The following is a 22,916-nucleotide window of genomic DNA, read 5'->3' on the forward strand; positions in this document are numbered from 1 at the left end:
TGGCAGACTGGGAAAAGTAGCTGGTACCTGGTCTAAATACGTCATCCTCTTTAGAAATGCCAGTTATGAGGAAAGGCGTCTACTTCTGAGTTTGGAAAAGGAAGCTGGGTTGAAATAGCTCTTGGGACCACAGGTGATCTTCATTAGTGTTGTGGGCATGCACCCTCACAAAGTCAGCATGGGTTCTTCCTTAATGTCATTAACTTGTGAAGGGCCAGATAAGGGATCTCTGCTGGGAGAGCCTTTGTTGAGGAGCACCCTCCCTTGGAAAAAGACAATGGCTAGACGTCCCTGCCTGAAAACTTCCATCCACGTCTCTCCTAGATTTGCTAGAATGAAATCGAGAGAAAAGCAGGAAAGGGCCAGTAAAGATAAAATTAATTTATTAGCCCTCACAACTCCGTGGGGTGGGTGTGGGCCACACTAGGGCCCCAGAGTCCTATGCTCATGCCCTGCAGCAGTGGGCTGGGGAGTCAAGGTGTCTGGAGTGCCTGCTCCCTCATCCAGAGCTGCCTTGAGCTGGGTCCCTCCTGACCCCATCATCCTGCTCCCATATGCAAGGGGTACACAGGTCCACCTGCAACAAACTCGGGCCTGCCTCCAGCAGCAAGGACAGGACCCTGGGGACGGCTGAATGGGAAGGCAGGCAGGCGGGTGTGGTTCAGTGCAGAGAGCTGCTGTTCTGCTCTTCAAAGGCCATCTTGCCCAGGAGCTGGCTGTCCAACTCCACCCCACTCACAGGTAGCTGGAAGAAGTTCATTTCGGCTGCTAAGGCTGCCATGGCAGAAGGGTCCTGGCCAAACTGAGCTCGCAACATCATGTCCATTTTCTCCAGCCTCCTCTTGAGCCGCTTGGCCTCCCGCTCCCGGATGAGCCGGGCCTGCCGCTTCTCCGGGGTTTCATTGGCCCGCTTCAGCCTCATGGCCTCCCGATCTCGCTGCAGCCGGCGTGCCCGCTGCTCGTCTGTCTCCTGCATGCGCTGCAGGCGCTTGGCTTCTCGGTCCCTCATGCGCCTTACCTCCCGCTCCTCGGGGGTCTCATTGTCCCGCCGGCTCTTCTTGGCTGTGCGCTCTCGTTCCAGCCGCTGCAGCCGGACTTCCAAAGGCTCGTTCTGTCGACGCAGGGCCCACTTGCGTACACTGGGGGTCTGGGCTTCTAGCAGTTTCCGGTAGGCAGCACAGTTGTTGCACACAAGCAGAATTCCAGCAGGGTACACTGGAGGACTAAAGGCAATGTCCTTCCCCTCAGCACTGGAGGGGCCCTCACTGTGGGCTGGTGGTAGGGATTCCATATTAAGGACTTCAGGAAGTTTCTCACTGGAAAGCAAAAAGTTTAGATGGTTAATGCCACGGTCTAACAAGGCTCAGGTATCCAGCCCTGACTTTCTCTGTCCTACCAGGCCAGTTGCTCCAAGTTCACCACTAGGGGTCAGTATGAGTGCTTGGGAGACCTCCTCTACCTTTCCACCCTTGCCCTTCTTTGGGCTAGGTTGTCTACCAAGTCTTAAAGCCCACCTGGAGTTAGGGGCTGAGCCAACCACCACAGCAAGCCACCAGAAATCAGATGAGCCCTTACAATGTGCAGTTCCATTCAAGCTGGACTGATGGTATTTGTAGGAACTGTGCAGGGCAGTCCTCCTTGAGGCGGAGGCTGCCTTCAGGGGAGGTCCAGTCCACTGGCTCCACCTCCCCCCAGCCGACCCTGCGTTGTACACTAACAAATGGGACTCAGACACAATTTACACAGTTCCAGTCTTCCTGGGACACAGTGGAGACTCTGTCCTCACATTAGGGTCCTCTCAGCACCCTGTAACTTCTTTCTCATGAATGGTCTTGGTCTTCCCCACATCTCTTTCTAGTTGAAGATATTCTGATCGAGGAAAGAAATAAGAATTCATTTCCCTTTGAGGATGTCTAATGGAATGGACATATTTACTAGCCTCATTACTTGTATTTACAAAGAGTCAAGAGTCAGTTCCCTTTGCATTGCCCATCTCTAACCTTCACTTCGACTTGGGAAAGCAGAACCCACACCCAGTAATTTGTTCCCAGCACAGAGGGTCAGTTGCCCGGCTAACCTGTTAAACGTGGCATGGCTAGTAAAACGGGCTCCACACACAGCACAGTTAGACCGCTGGTCCTCCGAGTGGATTAAGAGGTGGCGACCCAATGACCCGGGGGAGCTAAGGGCCCGGCCACAGACAGGACACATGTAGCTCTTGGCGCTCACCACTGCTGCAGTGTGCTGTAAAAGAGAGCCTTAATCTGTCAACTCACACCAGCTCCAGGACAATCTGTACCCACTTAGGAACTACTTTCTGGGAAACGTCCCCTTTCCTTAGTGTTAGAACAAGGACTTGCAACTATTCTCCCTATCTAGCACCTGGAAAAGTAAGAGTCTCTTGTGTTAAAGGGCCTTCAGAAGGGCAAGGCCATCCAGACCATCACTCAGATTTCATTAGTTTGAGTTCTGACTACGTACTGGGACATGTGGCTGGCTTGGGGGACAACGGGACTCCGCAGCCTGAGAAGAATTCTTGCTCAGGATAATTTCTCACGGCCTGCTTGCCACATGCTGTGTAGGTACAAGTGCATTTTTTTGTGTGTGTGTGCGGTACACGGGCCTCTCACTGTTGTGGCCTCTCCCATTGCGGAGCACAGGCTCCGGACACGCAGGCTCAGCGTCCATGGCTCATGGGCCCAGCCGCTCCGCGGCATGTGGGATCTTCCTGGACTGGGGCACGAACCCGCGTCCCCTGCATCGGCAGGCGGACTCTCAACCACTGCGCCACCAGGGAAGCCCACAAGTGCGTTTTAAAGGAGCACTGAAGGTCAAGTCTAGAAGCTGGATGGAAAGACTGATATCCAAAAGGTATTTAAATGCACTGCCTTTTCTTCAGTCTTTTAAAATCAGTCTCCTGAAGAAATGCTTCTCCTCATGAACCAATTATTTTTATGGTAAAACTCAGGCTGCCATGTGTGCTCATGCCTGTTCAATACAGAGCATAAGGCACATGTTCTGCGACTGGATCAGGAAAAAAAAGGAAACAAAAGTTTGTCTAGTTCTGATCCCCTGGTTTACACTATCTTTCTCCAATACTTCAGAAACACCTATGTTAACTCATTTTTTCTTCTTTAAAACAAAGCCCACTTTCTATTTCACTGTTTTAAATATATCTTAAGTAATTTAGAAAAAAAATGATACTTAATTTTCACAGTGTGTCTGCCTGGGAACCCAGAACATATTCACTCAACATATCCCACTTATTCTCTACAATTTTCTGAGGATTGGAGTGGAGTCTTGGTGGAAGCAACAACCCAAGGTTCTTTCCGGGGTTGGAGGCAAAGGCTACACAAGTTGTTGGCGCCCGTGTTCTGGAGCATGCGGCTCCGCACGCCATACCTGGTACACATGCGCAATTAGCTGCCCCCGACTCCCACAGTCCAGCTGGCAGAGGGGACACTGGCAGAGTCCAAGTAAGGGGTCGGAATTCAAATTCTCCGTGACCTGCAATTTAACAAGTAGGCAATTCATGAACACAGTTTACCAGTCTCTTCCCTGCCCCTACTTCTTTTAAAAGGGTATCCTGTTAAAAGGAACACAACCTCTTATCATATGTTATTATTAGGTTCCCATTGTGGGTCAAAGGAAAAAGTGATAGGGGAAAGGGAATTAAATTTGCTCCCATCTTCATTTTCTCCAAGGCTTCCTGCCATGAAGACATAGTATTACTCCAGAGAGAGCTTATCTATTTTTTTTTCCCCTAAGGTAAACTCTGTAGAGAAGATCAGCTTTCCCTACTGCCATGCCTCTTGCAGGAATCCTTAGGAAACAGTTTAGTGAAAAGATGGCACCTCAGTTAATACTTTGACTGAAATTTGCAAGCATATTCAAGAGTACACCTGAGGAAGTCAACTAATAGTTTTGCAAAGACGGATGTTCTGCTGGGAAGAAGTGGGGAGCTTTAGGAAGAAGAGCTGTGTGGGAGTGAAGTGATATGTGGGTGGAAAAGGAAAGCTGGGTGTGAAGAGAACTGTGTGTCTGAGGTTTGGGTAACTCATGTTGGGAAGGAAGACAGGCTTCATATGAAGCCCAGGGGACCCTCAGAGGCAAGAGTGTTACATGTGGAAGAGAGGCATCTTGGGCAGAGTAGAAGGGTAAGGAGGTTCCCGGACTCAGGAGCCATTTGTCACTTGCCTCATGCTCTACCACACTGTTCCCACCAACAGGCTGTTCTGCATTTTCTAACTCTTTTTCCACTTTGACCACCCCTCCGTCTTCCTCTGATGTATGGGAAGAGACTTCATCTTGTGTGGTCTCCTCTTCATCACCCTCACTGTCACCTGGAACACACAAACTGGTCACTTCTTCTGATTTTTGCATGAATACATCTTACGTTGCTTTCCACCCTAAAGTTTGCAGCTAAAATGGAAAACATTCTCAGATCTTCCATAATATAGTTTGTATCAGTGCTTATTTGGGTACAAATCACGTTAAGTGGAAGCCAGCTATAATTGTTTATATTGCCATATACACACTAAAGAGAAAATCAGAGGCAAAACTGTATTGGAAAATGGTTATTAGGTCCTGTATATTATCATAAAAATGATAACTTCTTACACAGAGTTCCCAAATATCTCACACTTTCAAATCACACCTCCTATGCACCTCACACCATGCTCATTCCAACACACCACTTCTGACTTACCAATGCTTATCACTGATTTTATTACTTACTTTTCTCCATAACCTCCCTGCACAATTTCTCCATGGTGTCACATACACTATTCTATTCTGAAACCCACTAATCTGTTCTCTCCCAACAAACCCCAAGGCATGATTACAGAAACACCAACAAGTTTTTCTTTCCTCTTATCAATAAAGGAGGCAGTAGGAAATTAGGTAAAAATGTCACTTTATAGGGAAAAAGCTCAGTACAGTGGAAAAGTTAGCACAGCAACCAACCTCGGGCATTCTGTCGTGGTATTTGACTCACAGCGTTCTTACCCTGCTAGTAACTCAGCATTCTACATTAAATAAGTCCATTGTTTCTGTTGGTTCTTTGGATTATCTGATGGATTATTGAATGCATCAAGTGGAGGGAACAGGACATTCTTTACTTTAGGATGAAATATAATTTCTCGTGGCTAAAGAAAGAATTGATTTGTTTTAGTTCAGGGTGCAAGATGTGGCCATGCAGAGGTCTGCCTGTGGCTAGGGGATCTGCAAGGTTTGTGTGTGCTGATTTCTTTCCTCTATTACTTATAACATTGGAAAAGAAATGATTTTTAAAAAACACAATAACATAGGGAGTTCTTTCTGAAAGGAAAAAAAAGTGCTAGTACTTTGAAGATCACAAGAGGAAGCCAAACCTAGGGAAGCTGTCAGACTCCAGTCCCATCCTAACACCACCTAGATCCTGGACTCCTGGGCCTGACTGTCAGCAAGAGAAATACAGGATAGAGTTTCACCAGGCTCTCAGCATCAGCAGTGAGACTCAGCTTTCCTAGCTAACAGTGTGCTTCTTATCTTCTCTCTACTATCCCTTACATAATTTCTAAATCTACCAAGAACTGGGCAAAACTGGTTACATTCCCTTTCTTCAAAAGAAAATCTAACCAAATCATCTGCTAGTAGATACATGTGTCTCTGTTAGATACTTCACTTGGTTGGTGGACTGGATTTGGGCCCTGGAAAGATCTACAGTATGCCTTATTCCTTGGTCCAAAGCTTTAGTGTGAATCCATCTCAGTAATAAGGGTTGGCACAGATTAAATCATACTATATTTTCTCACCAGCTTATTTGGAATACTTGTAGTCTAAGACAACACTGTATCAAACACTTTTTGTAATTCATCAAAAATCCAAATATATCTCTCTACTAGAAAGGTTAAAAAAAGAATAAGTATGCCATGCAGAGGGATGATGCAACTTTTCCAGAATGGAAACCTATCAGACTTCTATAGATATTGCCATTCCTACCTATTACTCAAACTGGTGGCTCCCACAAATTTTCTAGAAATATTTGGTTCACTTTTCTGTACCTGAGCAATTACTTGCTAAATTATTATTTTTATTGCTAGAGTATTAGTTTAAATAGAAAATGTAGTTCCTGGAAGGTACAGAACTCTCTGCCTCTTCTTTCTTTTACAACCCCGAACATGGAGAAAAATCAGAAATGTCAATATGAATTGACACTAATAATAACCAATATCAGATGGATCAGATGTGGAAATCATCCTAGGAAATAACACATCTCAAAGTGTATTTGTTCAAGCAAGTCACAGAACAGACAATCCATGAGGCTCAACCAGTTACCAGCCACTGTCTTTTCAATCTCTTAAGCAAAGGGATCTACTCAGGACTTGGTGTGGGAAGACCTCGACATTAGCATTTTACATGCTGCATAATCTCACTGGTAAGCAAGTCCTCTTATAAAACATTAAAACTGGGTCCTCAAGCAAAACTTTCGTTAATACCACTCTTACATTTTATTAATTATGAATAAACAGATCCTAAGAGACAGGGATTTTTTTCTTTTCATTTGACCTAGCCCAGGGGCTGCTTGAGCACTCATTATTCCTATGCCCCTGTCTATCACAGTCATCACAAATCTATCTGTGTATGGCACTATGCCAAGTACTGCAGTCCTTGAGTTAAAAAAACCTGTTCTCTCTCTGGACAAACATATGCCCATACACCTTAGAACACCTTTGGGAACACTGAGGATCCACAAATCTCCTTCTTCATGTCTTCCTCCCAACCCCCATGCATAATCCCCAGAGCACACACACTCTGATAATTCTTCTCCCATTGCCCTGAGTCATTACCAGAAGGTGCAGAACTCACTGCTACTGGAGTCCTGATCTCTTAGTTGTTGGATAGCTTGTCGCTGACTGCCAAGGTCTCCAGGAAAATCAGTTTTCATCATCGCCTGGCGGGCTTGCTCTTCTAGCCCAGCAAATACTTGATCCCCTGGTGGTCACAAGGAAAAATAGTCAGGCCACCAGCTGGGCAGTACATCCCCAGGCAAGCTGGTTGGAAAGTCAGACCATTCAAAGGTAGGAGACAGGCAGGTACCCTGTGGTGGGGTCATTCATCTCCAAGTCAGCTTGTTGCCTCCAGTGGTTTCCGGGGACAGCTACTCTTCTTGGGCAACAAGCCAGATGCTCTAGAAAGCATCATTTGCTTCTCTTAAATCCTCCTAATATTGACTCCTTTTAAAGGTGATCAATTGCTACTTTACCAATTTAACATCAAAATCTCAATTCTATTTATAACCTTCCATCAGGACTGGGGAGACAGAGGCAAGTGGCAAAGTGATGGAATGAAGATGGGGCAAAAAATCTGGGCACAATCTCTGAATCTCAGTGTATTAGCAATATGGTCCTGATTCTGTCTGCCTCTGACTATAAACAAGTGCTTCAAATAATCCAACTGAAACAGTATCTATGACCCCATCTTTCATCCATTCTCCTTATAAGACGTACTCTAGAAGTTCTTCCTTTATTCTCTCACATCTATTAGAATTAGCCACGAGCAAATAAAAAATAATGGATTAAAAGGAAAACAGATAATATGTGAACTCATTTCTGCTGAGGAACAAACTTCCTGAAACATGCCAACCAATTTGCAACAGGTAATATTTCATCTAGTCTCCTTGGTTTAGTGTGGTCTTTTTTTTTTTTCTTCTTTGTATGCAGTATCCAAAAGCCCCGGACCCATGCTTGATTATGCATTTACTGTGAGGAACTCTGCCTGGGATCTGTGTGGTTATTGAAGAGTTAACATTTAAGTGCTCTTTTATTTCCAAGAGGCCAGGCATAAGGAGAAAAGAGAATTGGGTTTCTTGAGGTTTCCATTATCTCAGTCAGAGTGGAAACTACAGTCCCCATTCTCCAGCCACCAAGAGAGAATAATAAAAAGCCCTAGTGAAATGTCTGACAATAGACCAGGCGCTTTCTTAATGAAGAGAGAGAGGAAATTAAACAGGCTCAGGTTCCGAGGCTGATACAATGATGTAGGAGGAATGAACTGGTCAGTTGACCTGTACAACTAGTCCTTGGGCAGTGAAAGAACTGATGTGAAGTAGGCTTCATGTGATTCATTTAGGTATTTGTTCAGCAAATATTCATTGAACATCTACTATATGCTAAGTGCCAAATGCTAATAATAGTGATTATTTGGCACTTCCTAGTTCCAGGCTCTACGTTAAGTGCATTATAGTGGCTACCTCACCTTAATTCTCTGCAAAACTCTATGTGGTAGGTATTACTATCCATATTTTACTTAGCAGAAAACTAAGGTCTATGGTGGAACAAAGTATTCAGACCCCAGTCTGTCCAACCCTTAATTACCATATTTTTCAGTTGCTTTCTAGCAGAGTTGTAAACAGAATTTTAAGCGGTTCATTAGAGCAATTTTACTGAAAACAAACGCTTGTCTCTGTGTGACAAGAATAGCTCTGATCCTAGTGTGTTACCTTCCTACCATCAGAAACTGATATATACAACTCAAATACCAAAATAATGTTCTCAAGGCCAAGACTGACGGAAGGAACCATCATTTTTATGGTTCTGATTCCATGTGATGAGTTACCATGCCTGGGTTAGAGTAATATTATGGCTATTCTGACTGACACTATGAATGGGAATAGAGGTGCTAAGAGTCCAAGTGTACTTCTAGCCACTCAGCCCTCAAGTAAACGAAAAATAACCTGCTTTAAGTCCACTTTCGTAATATTCAGGATGACACACTGGATATAAATTACCGCTAGGGAGAGCAAAATATGAATTCTGTGTTATAGCGCCTCCTCTTCCCTCTTTGCAGGAGTAAAATATTTAATTTCTCCACGTTGGTTCTTCTGTAACCACAAGACCATGGCTAACTGGAATAGTTACTGAATTCTTCTGGGTAAATGCATGTTTTTGGACCTGGTGGCTGTGGGCAGATATGACACTAAGGAACAAGTTATGTACCAGCATATAATCATCAAGGGCAGACCATTCTCATCAATGACATCTCTAAAGAAACCTATCCAGAAACCAGCTAGGTTTATAACATACTAAGAATCTACACTTTCCCCCCTTTCTTTTTTTTTTTTAATTTATTTATTTTATTTTTGGCTGTGTTGGGTCTTCATTGCTGTGCGCGGGCTTTCTCTAGTTGTGGCAAGGGGGGGCTACTCTTCGTTGCAGTGCGCGTGCTTCTCATCGTGGTGGCTTCTCTTGTTGCAGAGCATGGGCTCTAGGCGCACGGACTTCAGTAGTTGTGGCTCGCGGGTTCTACAGCACAGGCTCAGTAGTTGTGGCACTCGGGTTTCAGTAGTTGTGGTGCATGGGCTTAGTTTGCTCCGCGGCAGGTGGGATCTTCCCAGACCAGGGATCAAACTCGTGTTCCCTGCACTGGCAGGTGGATTCTTAACCACTGTGCCACCAGGGAAGTCCCCCCCCCCCTTTCTTAATGGGGAATCACCACTGAATTAGAAGGACATCTATAAAGATATGTAATTTTCAAGATCAGCTAGTAATTCAGTCTAGTCTCCATCAAACTTGAGCTAAAAATTTATTCCTATTGAAGCTGTCTAAACATTTCAGCCTTCACAGAACAGAGAAGAGTCTTTTCAATACAGCTGCCCTATCTAGGACTTTTGGGAGCATTCTCACCTAGGATAGTTGGGCTATTCCTTTTTTGGCAGTTTGGAAAGAAAAGCTATGCTCTTCTATTTTATTCCATTCCTGACTTGGGAAAAAGGCTAAGGTAAACTTTACTCCTTAGGGCTATTCTTATTTAAATACCAACATAAAGCAAAATATATAAAAACCATAAAGAGGGATTCTGGCAGACCTCACAGAAAAAGATATGTGAATGATCTCCCAGTAGTCACTATTCACCTAATCCCTAAATCTGACTGTCCAGAATTATCCTTTCATAAGAAGGTAGTGATAATTGCTAAAAGTATGTCATATTAACTCAAGTATAATGTGATCCATAGAGATACTAGTGATTAAGAAGTGTTATACAGTTGCCTGCTTTTACAATGTAGCAGTATTATTTCCTTCTATCTTGAGACTGTTGGAGTAGGTTAAAAAAAATCCTCTGTCTTCTAGATATTAATGTAGGGCAACCATCTTCTTTAACATGGTATTTACTTGTCTATTAATAGTGGAGAAAAAGTCATCTAAGTTCAACAGTAAAAAGCAAGGTACTACCTCTCCTTTTTGTGGTATGAAATCAAGATACTGTTGGTCTGATTTGGCTAAGGTTTTTTAGACCAGATAAGAACAAAGCCATGCAAACAAGCCTGTAGAACAGATGAGAAGCCTGAGATGAAAGTTACTGGAAGACAAAGATTTTACAATTCTCTTTCTTGAGTCTTTGGTGCAGTTAAATAAATGCAATGTCTGGCTGACTTAAATTAAGTAAAGCAGCTGAGACATATTCTAAGAGAGCAGATGCCTAATTCAGAATAAAATGAGCTAGAACTGGGAGTGAGGCACTTAGGATTCCTTTTCTAGCTGACAGTCTCCATAATCCGAGGTGCTATCACATATTGGGAACAGAACCATTTACCTCACAAGGATGCTAACAATGAATGAAGACAAAACAAACTGCACTTTTTAGAAGAGAAGGGACTTTAAAGGCTTCTTTTTCCTACTTCTCTGTAAAAGCTGAAAACTTTAATTGAAGTTGAAAGTTTTTAGTCTCATATATAATCTGAAAACAAAAGTCTCTTAAGAAACGGAAGTTTTCCTTTACTTAGTGGTTTGCTTGGTACAAAAGCACCAAATGAGAGTGTGCAAAGGATTGTATTTTCAACCTCTCTAGAAACAGTTACAGAAATCTGTATTCAGAAGGGGGTGAGATGAGGAAGGAGGGAGGGAAGAGGTCTACAGAGATTTCAACCCATATGCAGTTCCTCTGTGACTAACAATTCTGGACTTTTATTCCAAAAGCTCTGCATCAAGTCTATTAAGGAACTGGGCAAAACACAAGAGTCTGCCTGGACGTTTCTGGGTAAAGGAGAGATCATGACGGTAATTTAGATACAGAGATAATCCTGAGGAAAGCCAAGTATATGCCAGAGCAGCCTGCCCATTGACTTCTAAAGTGGATCTGACAGATGCTGCCAGGCTACAGCAATGGGATTCTTAATATATTCTTTTAGGAGGGCTTCTTAATATATTCTTTTAGGAGCTGCCTGCTACACAATCCTCTTGTTCCCAGAAGGCAGATCTAATGGAGCTCAGCCATTACTCTGCTCAAATGCCATTGGCTTTGACATTTAAGCAAAGCTTCTGCAGACCTTCCTGCCTCCCAGACCTTGAGTTCATTCTGTTTACTTTAAATAGATGAGCAGCATTAAATTCAATACATTTGATTGGTTCTATTTCACTGCAAGGGGTTAGGAGACGCACGTGGTCAGAAGACTGAAATTACCTATTTCTACTTGGCATTATTGTGGGCAATGAGAAGATGACCTTTCAAAAAATGTAGGACCAGCTTCAGTCCCCAAATAGTAAATAAGTAGAAGGTCCTCAGAGACCAGCAAATCTCAGTGTCTTTCTTCTTTCTTAGTCCATGATGTGAGATGCCTTCACATTTCCCTGCCCAAATGCATCACTGAAAATAGCCCCTCCCTGCGGGTCTGCTTTTTAGTTGCACCGAACATTTCTGTTCACAGCCCTCTTAATGGTCACCACTGCAAAGTCCCACCCGCTCCACCACAATACTACAAGCATCACTAGCTCAACTCTAGAAACTGCATTTCTGCAGCTGCGGATATGATATTCCCTCCTTCTCTGTGGTCTGTTTGTCCATCTGTTTTCCAACTCCAGTACCAGCTCATCTTGGCTTTGACTGATTACGGTAGGAGGAGATGCAGCTATCGACTTATGCTATGTGGGCGCAGGCACTGGCCACACAAGCATTTACTGGCTTCCCTGTACCTACCTGATCATACTATCATCCCCACCAGCTACTTTTCTCAGTCTCTTTGGACAGGTGGCTTTTAGAGGTAAATGCCCAACTCCAGTGATTGCCTTATTTGTGAACCCATCACTCTACTAAGAGTTCCTTTCCTGCCCTGCCTTCTTGGGGTCACATCTGTGTCTCTTCTCAATATCCACCTTCAACCAGAGAGGAGAAGACAATCCTTCTGAACCTCTGTGTTGTATTACCTATGGTAGAGATACTTCATTTTATCTCTCTTGAAAATCGTCACATTCAGGCCCACTAAATTTCACTGTTTTAGCAGCAGTTTCTAAATCCTTCCTGAACCACTCACCTTTATATTAGGCAGCCTTCCATATCCACCTACTCTAGAATACACTCCTAGAAGTATCCAACTTGAGCTGTCTTATAAAACTTTTCTAGGACTTGAAGAATTAATTGTATATGAAAGTTTGCTACCCTAATCTCATTTAATCTATAAAATGCTGAAGTCCTCTTAATTCCTCTGAACCTACTGTTTTCTCTCCTACTTTTGAAATTACCCAATAAAATAAAATAAGGTACATACTGTCTGGCATATGGTATGTTTTTAATAAATTTTAGTCCTCTTATATTAACTCCATGACTGATCTATCCTCTCAAATGTAGGTTTTTTTCCTTAAAAAAACCAAAAAACTTTCATATGTTATACCACTGAATTCCCTTCAAATGTTGCTGTAGTCAGTCCTCCATAAAAACACGGAGCTATTTGTCTCTTTTTTACATTTGAATGAGGATGCTTATCTCCCCAGATCATAGGAAACTGGTTAATTGTCTCAAATCTACATAGATATATTAGTGTTAATTTAATAAGGCACTTTTGAAAACCCACTATGAGCAGTGCTAGAAGTAGAGAGGGATAGCAGGAATTATATATGGGACATAGTGTCTGCCCTCCAGAAATTTACAATCAAATTACTAAAATAAAACGTATATATGAACCTGCTGAGAAATAATGCAAGGCAATAGTGCATAGCTGGTTCTTGTTACCAGTCTCTTCTTCATGTGATCCAGCCCACACACTGTTTTGTAGTCCCAAAACACTGTATTCTGAATGTCACTCCATTCTCCCTGCTTAAAAACCTTCAGTAGCTCCTTACAGTCAGGATGAAGTGTGAACTTGGCCTGCCCTTCGGGCCTCTACAATGCAGAGTTAAATGTCTCCAACGTCATGTTCTATGGCTTCTGGACAAATGCAACTTCTGCTTCATACAAAGTCTCCTTGTCCCCTGAGCATACCACGTGCATTCCCTCTTTGTTTCTTTGCTTTCCCCTACCTGATTTTACCTCTCCTTTCCTCTTTTTTTAAAGAATCCACTTTCTACCTTCCAAGGTCCAGTTCAAGTTCATAGTCTAAGGCCTCTTCCATCAAGCATTCCCTGGCTATCTCAGTCCATGGAGCTCTCTCCCTCCTCTTTTTTTTTTTTTTGGCCTCAGGGCATGTGGGATTTTAGTTCCCCGACTATGGATCAAACCCATGGCTCGAATCCTTGGCCCCTGCAGTGGAAGTACAGTCTTACCCACTGGACCGCAAGGGAAGTTCCTCTCCCTCCTCTTAATTTCTGTAGTACACACAGTCTGCAGCATCCCTATTTGGCACTTAGCATATATTATCTTGCTATATGCCCATCTATCTATCTATATATCTGTGGCTACGTTATAGTCTTATATATCTTTATATTGTTTTACGGCCTTGGCATCTAGCACAAGGCTTTGCACAGAGTAGGAATCCTATAAATGTTTGTTAATGTGAATACTAAGGATGAATCAAGAGCACCTATTCCTAAGACAGGTTTCTAAGACCTCCTCCAGCATAGAAACACTTTAAATCCATCATGTTTGACACCTTTAACCCTTTTTTCTTCACAAATTAGTGTGAGTCGATCACCTAAATTCAGATTACACTTCCTTTCCAACCCTCAGGGTTCTCAGGTTCCAGAATAAAAAGCCCAGTACTCACAGTGAACTTTATTTGGATTTGTCTGTTTCCGACGGGACATGTTTCCCTGATCCAAGAGCTCTGGCTTTTCCCAGTTTCACAACTGGATGTTACTACCTCCTTGCAAGGTGCTGACCTACAAAAAAAAGGATAATGTTAGCACATGTCATTTTGCTCATAAATTATACACAATTAAAAGATGAGAGACTTTTTAAAATAGTTTTTGAGTATATATAAAACTCACCAGTTATAAATCATTGAACTTCTTAAAGAAAGAAACAAATGAATAAATCTCTAGCACACTTTAAGGTCCCAAGAAGTTTCAGAGAGAATTCCAAAGGATTTAGAGAATTCCACTCTAAATCCAACTCTGGAATCCATAATACTGTTAAGTGTTCATGATCAAGCTCAGAGGGTAGAAAAGGAAGCAAAAAAACTCAGGCAACCAGCGTTAGAAGCACCATAGGCTCAAAGGGATAACCCTCATGAATTGTAAAAGGAAGCAAAGGAAGCTAAACAGGGTGGCAGCTCATATGTCACATGCCCTCTGGAAGTCAAGCCCTGCAATCTGCACCAATGAGAACCTCCAGATGTTTTTTTCAAGAAGTTATCTCTCCTAGAGGTGACGAAGGCACCACATCCCTGTGAGACAAGAAATATCTCAAAACTTCTGGGCATCTGTAAATGAAACATGGGAAATAGAGCCTCTACCTAGGGATGCAGGCACAGTGCTAGGCACTGTGGATGACAGGGCACTAAAGCAAATCAGACTTCCTGTTGAAGATGGGCTTTTACCAGAAGAGCCAGGTGCCATACACGTTGTTGGGTACTAATTCAATACCTCAATGTGGAACATCAACCTGACCCTGCTCACATGCTCCCGAGTGGTGGTCAAAGTTAATAACTTTAGTGCCTCTTCTCAATCCAGCCTCTTGTAGCAAAGAGTGGGAAGAACAAAGAGAAAAGGTCCCCAAATGAGAAGTGCTGCAGAGACATGCACCTGCTTCCCTGAAATAGGAGAGAACAGATACTTAAGCCTAGAGGTTCCTGGTTAGTTATAAGAAAGGCTTTCCCAGCATTAAGTGTTGTTAGAGAGTCCGAAATGGATTAGTAGTGGAAGCTGTGAATTTTCTTTGAAAGACAGAGTGAATAAACAGACATAGATTAAAAGGAGATATTCTCTTTCCTACCAAAGATGAGAACGTGGATCTGGTCACCCTCTAACTTTTCTTTCAGTTCCTGCCTTCTCAAATTGTACTCACACTAATAAGCAAATATAAAATTGTAGTTTATTGCCTTAAGAGGCATTATGAGAGGCTACTTACTACCATCTACACTTTGCACTCCAGTTAGTGAAGACTCACCTCCTGTTATGCCAACTAACTCCTCTATGTAGCTAGAAAGGACCTCAGACCTGTAATCAGATCCTGCCTCCCCTTACCAAAAGAAGAAAGAAACCGCAAATGGCAAAGACAGGCCTCCACAGGAAGTGGCAAAGGAAGCAGCTTTCAGGCAGTCTTCTATCATATCTGCATATCAAACACAGTTCTTTTTCAGACCTTTAATTAAAAAAAAAAACAACAAACTCCAAATGTATACAGTAAAAATCAATTTTAAGGTAGTATGTTGAGTGCTAATGTTAATGACACGTGTTCTCTAAGTTTTGTTTGTGTAGATCATTTCTTTCTAATCAAGTAGTTATTTTACAAATTGAAGCAGTGAATGAATATTACACTTTGGATCTTTTCCTATAAGTCTGTGGAATCACAAAGTGGAAAGTTGAATGAAATGCAGGTTGCCTATCATTTATTTTTCCAAAATTTGCAGAGCTATAGCTCTCTATTGTATAAGGAAGAAAATGAAACCTTAACTAATCTTTAAATTTTCTTCCTATTAAGATCAGAAATTGAAACTGTGAGATAAAGGTAATAAAGATCCTTCTGAATGAAGGCCAAATAATATGACACAGGCTCTGTTCAGATCATCTTGGTGAGGCAACAGCTCAATACTAAAGCTACAAGTCAGAAACAGAAATCAACATCTGGCATATTTAAAGCACTAGTGTCCACTGCATCTCACAATCCTCCTAGTGGCCAAATGGGGAACCAACCAGATGGTACCCAATGGGACTTCACACCTGAGGGATTAAGGGGAAAACATAAGCAAATACTCTTCCTCCCTCAAAAAAAGAAAGCCTGTGGGGTCGTGGACTCTTGAAAATAAGTAAGTTAATTAATTATGTAATTAATTAACAATAAAAAACTAGCACTAGCAGATAACATTCTTGACTGCACAACAAGATCTCAGAGGTTAAACAATTGTTTTATAGCAGTAAAAGCTAATAAAATCCATAGACACATTGCCGTAAAGTTCACTAACTCAGTTTTACTTTCAACACTGCCTCAGTTCCCAAGCCTGAATCTGAAACCGATACAAAAATGTAAATGGATAGCCCGAACATCACCATCTGGAAGAAAAACAGGATGGGAAGAAAGGTAACCGGTGAGATTCAGGTCTACAAGGGATTCTATTTAAAAAGGGAGGCAGTTTTGTCCATCTTTTGTTTTTTTTCGGTACGTGGGCCTCTCACTGTTGTGGCCTCTCCCGTTGCGGAGCACAGGCTCCGGACGCGCAGGCTCAGCGGCCATGGCTCACGTGCCTAGCCGCTCCGCGGCATGTGGGATCTTCCCGGACCGGGGCACGAACCCGTATCCCCTGCATCGGCAGGCGGACTCTCAACCACTGCGCCACCAGAGAAGCCCAGTTTTGTCCATCTTTAGAATGTGGTTAAGAATACTTGGGACCGGGGCCAACGTCTCCCCTTAACACTGTCCCTGCTCTCCCACAGGTGTTAGGTTGCAGCTTCCAGGACACACCACAGACTTTAGCAAGAAAATACGGGTGAAATCCAAGCTTTAAGAAAAGAGGGTGCACTCCCACCTCCAGCTCTGGTGCAGTTCCCACGGAGCAAAGTAAACTCGCCTGAATCCCCGGTATCTGTATCTGCCAAAAAGGAGAGGACAAGAAAGCTGGTCACGTAGCCGCCTCACAGTTCACCCTGTTCCCGGGTGTATAACCAGCCGAGACGGTCCCTCTGGCTTCCTGAAGCATGAGCACAGGTAGATTCCCGGGAATTATCAGACAAGAGCCAGAGGTCTTCCGAGGCGGCTCAGACAAACCCTCAGACAATACAGTCTTCTCAGAAATCTAAATTTAGAAGCCCTTCTGCGAGAAGGCGACTCGGGACTGACACCCGGGTCGGCGCCCCCACGCCCATCCTCCCCTTCCCCCAGCTCCAGCCCAGCCTGTCAGACGCCCGGGCCGTCCCGGCGCTGCCCGGCTGAGCCCGACCTGGGCCCACGCGGGGAGGGCGGCGATGCGGACGCCCCTCCCGCGCCCGAGACCTCCAGAGGGACGGAAAGTGGAACAGCCGCTGTGGGGAGCCAGCCCGGTCCGGCCTCGTCGCGGGAACCCGGGGCAGGGGGAGGGTCAGAGCCAAGGCGGCCCCCGCCCCCCAGGCCAGAGCGAGCCCCTGTTCCCCTCCCCAGACACAGACTGACAAAAGGACCGACAGCCGGCGACCAAGGGAGGGGGCGAGGAGCCCCTGCATCCTCAGCCTGGTCCCGGAGGGAAAGAGTCGGGGGTCTTTTTACCCGGCGCCTTGGCGCTCCGCGGCGCTCCGGGTCCCTGGGCCCCGCCTCCGGACAGACGGACCCCCGGACAATGGGCCCTGGGCCGCAGCTCGGGCCGGCCGGGCCGGGGCTCTCCTGGACTGGGCCCCGGCTGGCAGAGGGCAGCTCCGGGCCGAGCTGGTGGCGGGGAGCCGAGGGGCGGCGCTGCAGACGGACAAAGCCAAAAGCAGACAGACAGACGGAGGGGGAAAAGATGGCGACGCGGGCGGCGGGAGCGCGCTGCTCGCGCACCCGCAGCGAGTGGGGCGCGTGCACGAGTCTCTCCTATCCCCTCCTCCCCCCTTCGCAAGCTTCGTCCCCCTCCCCGCTCCCCAGGCGCGCGCCCGGAGGCATAGGCGGGGCTTAAGGGGAGAGGGGTCCGGGGAGGCAGGACTTAAGGGAGCATCCAATCACAGACATTCGAGAGGGGCCTCGCCTTGTTTCTCGCGCCATGGAGACCACCGAGCCTCGCACCCTCCTAGGTCTTTTTCTGGTCCTGTCAACTCCTCAGCTCCCCTATGCTCTCCTGAACCTTTAAACTCTACCCTGACTGTCAGCTCTGATCCTGGTTTCCTACCCCACCTTCGAGTTCAGCCACAAAAGCCCACATCCCCCAACCACAGCTCCACCGCAGGCTCCCCCTCTCCTTAGCCCAACCTCTTCCCCTTCCCCCAACCCAAACCCTCTTCCCTTCATTTCCCCACATCTCACGGTTTCTTTGGTCCCCACGGCGTTTAATGTGACCGAGATCTAGGGGCCACGGACCTTTGTGGGAGGGGCTAAGTTCGGCTGTCAGAACCTCAGAGGAGAAAAATCTTTAGCTTCGTTTTAGACATGTAAGTCTCCAACATGATTCTCAACTAATAAAACAACAGTAGCTGTAGACCCTGGGGCATAGAATTAATTTAGAGAAGGGTAACTTGTGGCACTGTTGCCACTTAAGGGGCATTTGGGGCAATTGAAAGTGGTTAGACTCACTTCCTAATAAAACACCTCCTTCCCCTCTCATTGTCCCTTTCTATTTCCTCACCGCTTTCCTTCCTTTCCTCTAATTCTCTCGTCTTGTAGAATGCCTAAGCCTGCCTTTGACATAGCTCACTTGGAGAAGTAGGGCATGCGGTGGAAAGATGGAATCTGACATTAGAAGATCCAGCTTTGAGTCTGCAGCTGACCAGCCTGGTTACTTTGGGCAAGTCACTTCCCTATTCTGAATCCCTGCTTCCTAAAAATGTAAAATGGTTAATAATATAATAATTCCTGGTCTCTACTCTCATAGGGTTGTTGTGCTGATTAAGTAAAATGAATATATGAAAGAGTTATGTAAACATCCCTTATGATCACTGGCCCCACAACGGTGGAGCTAATGAGGATGCTGATCATTGCTTATAAAGCAACAAGTCTTGGTATTTGCATAAAGCGCTCTTGCAAAATGTCCTTTCCAGAAATCTCTAACGAGATGATATCATTGTCTGCATCTTGTGTTTAATGTGAGAGGATCTTGGTCCTTCACAATTCTGTGGTAAATGGCTCATTCATTCATTCATTCATTCTTTGTGGCTGGGATATGAGGTAGGAATTATTCTTTTTTTAATAAATTTATTTAATTTATTTACTTTTGGCTGCGTTGGGTCTTCATTGCTGTGCACGGGCTTTCTCTAGTTGCGGCGAGCGCGGGCTACTCTTTGTTGCAGTGTGCAGGCTTCTCACTGCTGTGGCTTCTCTTGTTGTCAAGCACGGGCTCTAGGCGCACGGGCTTCAGTAGTTGTGGCTCGCGGGCTCTAGAGTGCAGGCCCAGTAGTTGTGGCGCACTGGCCTAGCCACTCCGTGGCATGTGGGATCCTCTCGGACCAGGTCTCTAACCCGTGTCCCCTGCATTGGCAGGTGGATTCTCAACCACTGCACCACCAGGGAAGCCCAAGGTAGGAATTATTATTGTTTAACTTCAGTTAAGGAAACTTTTAAATTTCATTTAAAATTTTAATTCTTGGGTAGGTGGCCAGAAAATGGAATATTCTCAACCAATCAGAAGGTTTTTAGTCAGTGTAAGAATGCAAGCTGGAATAAGCACTGGCTTTTGTACTTAACAGTAATTCTTGATGAGTTTAGACTGAGGGATACAAAGATGGCTTTATTATGTCACTTTAAAGTTGATGTAGTTGACATTTTCAACATGACAATAGCTAGCAGGTAAAGTATTAGGAGAGAGCCTCCAGTGAAATTTCTTGGCTTCATCAAATAATAATGTGTAATACTGGGCGTCTTGTTTCATCTCCTTGAGCTGCAAATAAAATGGGATCATAATAATGCTATTCTTAAAACCTTCATGTGTCCTAGAAATGCCTCTGAGGTGTTGTGATTCAGGGTTATAGTCAAATAAGGCAAAAATTATTAAATAAGGAATTAGTTTACTTTTGCTCTCACCTAAACTTGTTCTGGAGCTACAAGACTTTTTCTTTAATCATGGAATTTTTTCAGCTTCATTTTTTATTTCTACTTTTCCGGTCTACTCATGGATTTATGCAATTATTTTGCCATTTTAAGTATCTTAACTTTCCCTTGAAATATCCTCTGGTTTATATTTATTGGCTCCTACCAAGACCTTGTTAGGGCTTTACATTACAACAGTATTGGTAGGGTAATTTAAAGAGCTCCGCTTAAAAATTTATTATGATATAATTCACTTACCATGAAATTCACCCTTTTTTGTTTTTTTGGGGTTTTTTGCAGTACGTGGGCCTCTCACGGTTGTGGCCTCTCCCGTTGCGGAGTGCTCCGGACGCGCAGGCTCAGCGGCCATGGCTCATGGGCCTAGCCGCTCCGAGGCATGTGGGATCTTCCCGGACCGGGGCACGAATCCGTGTCCCCTGCATCGGCAGGCGGACTCTCAACCACTGCGCCACCAGGGAAGCCCATAAACTTTTGAGCTTATATTTAGAATCTAGAGTTATAAGTTTTCATTTCTTTGAATTCATTTAAGGAAAAATTACGTTTTCTAGGATGATTGCAATCATGATAAATGTCATGAAAAAAATCTGATTTGAGAACTCTCTTTTGATCTGATATGTGAACCCATATCAGATCAAATCACAGTTCATAACTGTGATTTAATGCATTTTTCTTTTTATTTGTTGATAAATTCAATATACACACATTGAAGGTAAAACAGGATGCAAATTATTATGGAAATATGGACATATGAAAATTATATCATGTCAAGTCTCAAGATCTGGGTTCAAGATCTGATCTTGGCATTTATTGCTGTTGATCTTGGATTGCTCACTTTACAGCTCTAAGCTTCACTTTCTTCCTGTAAACTAATAGACATTTCTGACCTACAGCTGCTTCACAGGAATGTTGTGAGCCTCAGACTGAGGTCATGTGCTTGTAGGTGCCCTGTAAATTGCAAAATGCCATGGAGATGTTTAATATTTGTATATAGCCCTAATTATTGATGTTAATAAGTTCTCTGAGGAATCATTTCATAGGTGCTCTAAAAAATGCTCTTGATTTTTTTCTAGGCCTTAGGAAGATATCCAGAGAAGTTTCTATTTCATTCTATAATTTCTAGACTAAAAGCTTTCTGAGACTTTCCCCTTTCTAAATGTTAGTACTTAAAAAAAAAAAAAAGGCAAATTACTCAATGCCCATCATCTTTCCCTTCTGTCTCACACAATGTGTAATACTTTCTTCTATTGCAGGAGTCCGAAACTTTTTCTGTAAAGGGTCCAATAGCAAATATTTGGCCCTTTACAAATAGGCTTTGTGGGCAATATAAGGGTTCTGTCACATGTTCTTCCCTTTTTTGGTTTTGTTTCTTTACAACCTGTTAACAATGTAAAAAAAAACATTCTTATCTGGAAGGGCTGTACAAAAACAGGCCTGACTAATTTTGTCCTATAGGCTTGTAAGACTCTTATATTATTGGGTTTAAGTATTATATCAGGTTTTAGTTACAGCCACTAGTTATAATTGTGTACATAAAAAAGAGTTACTGGTTAGTTAACCAAAGAATGTTTTGTGTTAATTTTTATCCTAAGAGCAAAACAGGATTTTCAAGTGAAACAGTGTGAGCCAGTTTGTTTCTTTGGATTATGTTTAGCTTTGATTGAAACTGGTCTATTCAGCCAGGGATAGAGATACTGTTTTGAATAATTGGTTGGTTGTGGTACAGTTCACATTGATATGTTATCGGATCTAAATAACTAGATGGGACAGGACACAGGTGATGATTGCTGAATCCAAGAAACTACTGAGTTGGAAGCAATTTTTCTAAATGAATCATGTCATTTTTAGCAAGACATGGACTCAATGACACTTTTCACTCGTCTTTACTTTCATGGTTTGTTCGAGGGTGCAATAATGTCAAGGATTCCAAAAGTTATCTAAACACACTGTGTTACTGAGGGCATGGGGAAATAGAAACTCTCATACATTGGTGGTGGTGGTGTAAAACAATACTTCCTTGTTGTAGGGTGATTTGGCAATATCTATCAGCATTAAAGATATACCTACCCTGTCACCAGTTCTTCTGCTTCTAGGAATTTATACCCAATTCGTACAATCCATATAGGCAAATATCTAGTCATTGCAGCATTGTTTATATAGGCAAAATAGTGGAAATAACCTAAATGCCATCAATAGAGCAGTACTTTAAAACAATGGTACACATATACAGTGGAATATTATGCAGCTCTTTAAAAGAATGAGAATTATTGATAACTACTGATATGAAAGTCTCCGAGATATGTATCTTAAAGCAAGTTATAGTACTAGACAAGTTACGGTATACAGTCAGCCTTCCATATTGGACAGTTCTACATCCATGCATTCAATCAACCTCGGATTGAAACCAGTGGGAAGGAAAATTCCAGAAAGTTCCAAAAAGCAAAAATTGAATTTTCTGCTCACTGGCAGCTATTTACATAGCATTTACGTTGTATTGGGATGATCTGAAGTATACTGGAGAATGTGCATAGGTTATACGCAAAAACTACAGCATTTTATGCAAGGGACTTGAGATTTTGGTATCCTTGGGGGATTCTGGAACCAATCCCTTGCTGATACTGAGAGACAACTGTAGTATGTATAGTATGCTACTATATGTGTAAAAAAAAGACATATTTATACATATAGTTATACATGCAGATAATATCACTGGAAGGATTTTGATAGCATTAAACATTGTCAGACACTGTTCTAAGAGTTTTTCATAATTAACACATTTAATTGTCCTAACAACTTTATTAGGGTAGGTGATATTATTCCCATATTACAAATGAAGAAACTGAAGCACAGAGAGATTAAGTAACTTGCTC

At 43.4% G+C, this 22,916-nt stretch overlaps 1 protein-coding gene across 8 annotated transcripts; it reads right to left on the minus strand.

Moving 5' to 3' along the window:
* Nucleotides 1-366: 366 nt before the first annotated feature.
* On the minus strand, nucleotides 367-17,719 carry ZNF821 (zinc finger protein 821). 8 transcript variants are annotated; one of them, XM_019935561.3, is made up of 9 exons: nucleotides 17,584-17,719; nucleotides 16,871-16,933; nucleotides 15,372-15,459; nucleotides 13,952-14,066; nucleotides 6,850-6,975; nucleotides 4,198-4,343; nucleotides 3,403-3,507; nucleotides 2,078-2,244; nucleotides 367-1,316 (listed from the first exon to the last, which is right to left on the minus strand). In XM_019935561.3, exons 4-9 carry the CDS (start codon nucleotides 13,989-13,991, stop codon nucleotides 662-664), a joined length of 1,239 nt encoding a protein of 412 aa, XP_019791120.1. In that variant the 5' UTR covers nucleotides 13,992-14,066; nucleotides 15,372-15,459; nucleotides 16,871-16,933; nucleotides 17,584-17,719; the 3' UTR covers nucleotides 367-661. The 8 variants fall into 8 exon arrangements, with proteins under 8 accessions (XP_019791120.1, XP_019791119.1, XP_073652941.1 ...); XM_019935560.3 differs by having other exon boundaries at nucleotides 15,372-15,489; XM_073796840.1 differs by lacking the exon at nucleotides 15,372-15,459 and having other exon boundaries at nucleotides 16,913-16,933.
* Nucleotides 17,720-22,916: the final 5,197 nt, after the last annotated feature.

Source organism: Tursiops truncatus, chromosome 19 (genome assembly GCF_011762595.2).
Source record: "Tursiops truncatus isolate mTurTru1 chromosome 19, mTurTru1.mat.Y, whole genome shotgun sequence".
NCBI lineage: Eukaryota > Metazoa > Chordata > Mammalia > Artiodactyla > Delphinidae > Tursiops > Tursiops truncatus.

Excerpts from the sequence above, each read along its gene's own strand:
- ZNF821 (XM_073796840.1), bottom strand. The coding sequence starts at position 13,991 with ATGTCCCGTCGGAAACAGACAAATCCAAATAAAGTTCACT. Across the intron at positions 4,344-6,849 it reads AGATCAGGACTCCAGTAGCA|GTGACAGTGAGGGTGATGAA; the intron begins GTGAGTTCTGCA and ends TGTGTGTTCCAG. Across the intron at positions 2,245-3,402 it reads TAATTGCGCATGTGTACCAG|CACACTGCAGCAGTGGTGAG; the intron begins GTATGGCGTGCG and ends TCTCTTTTACAG.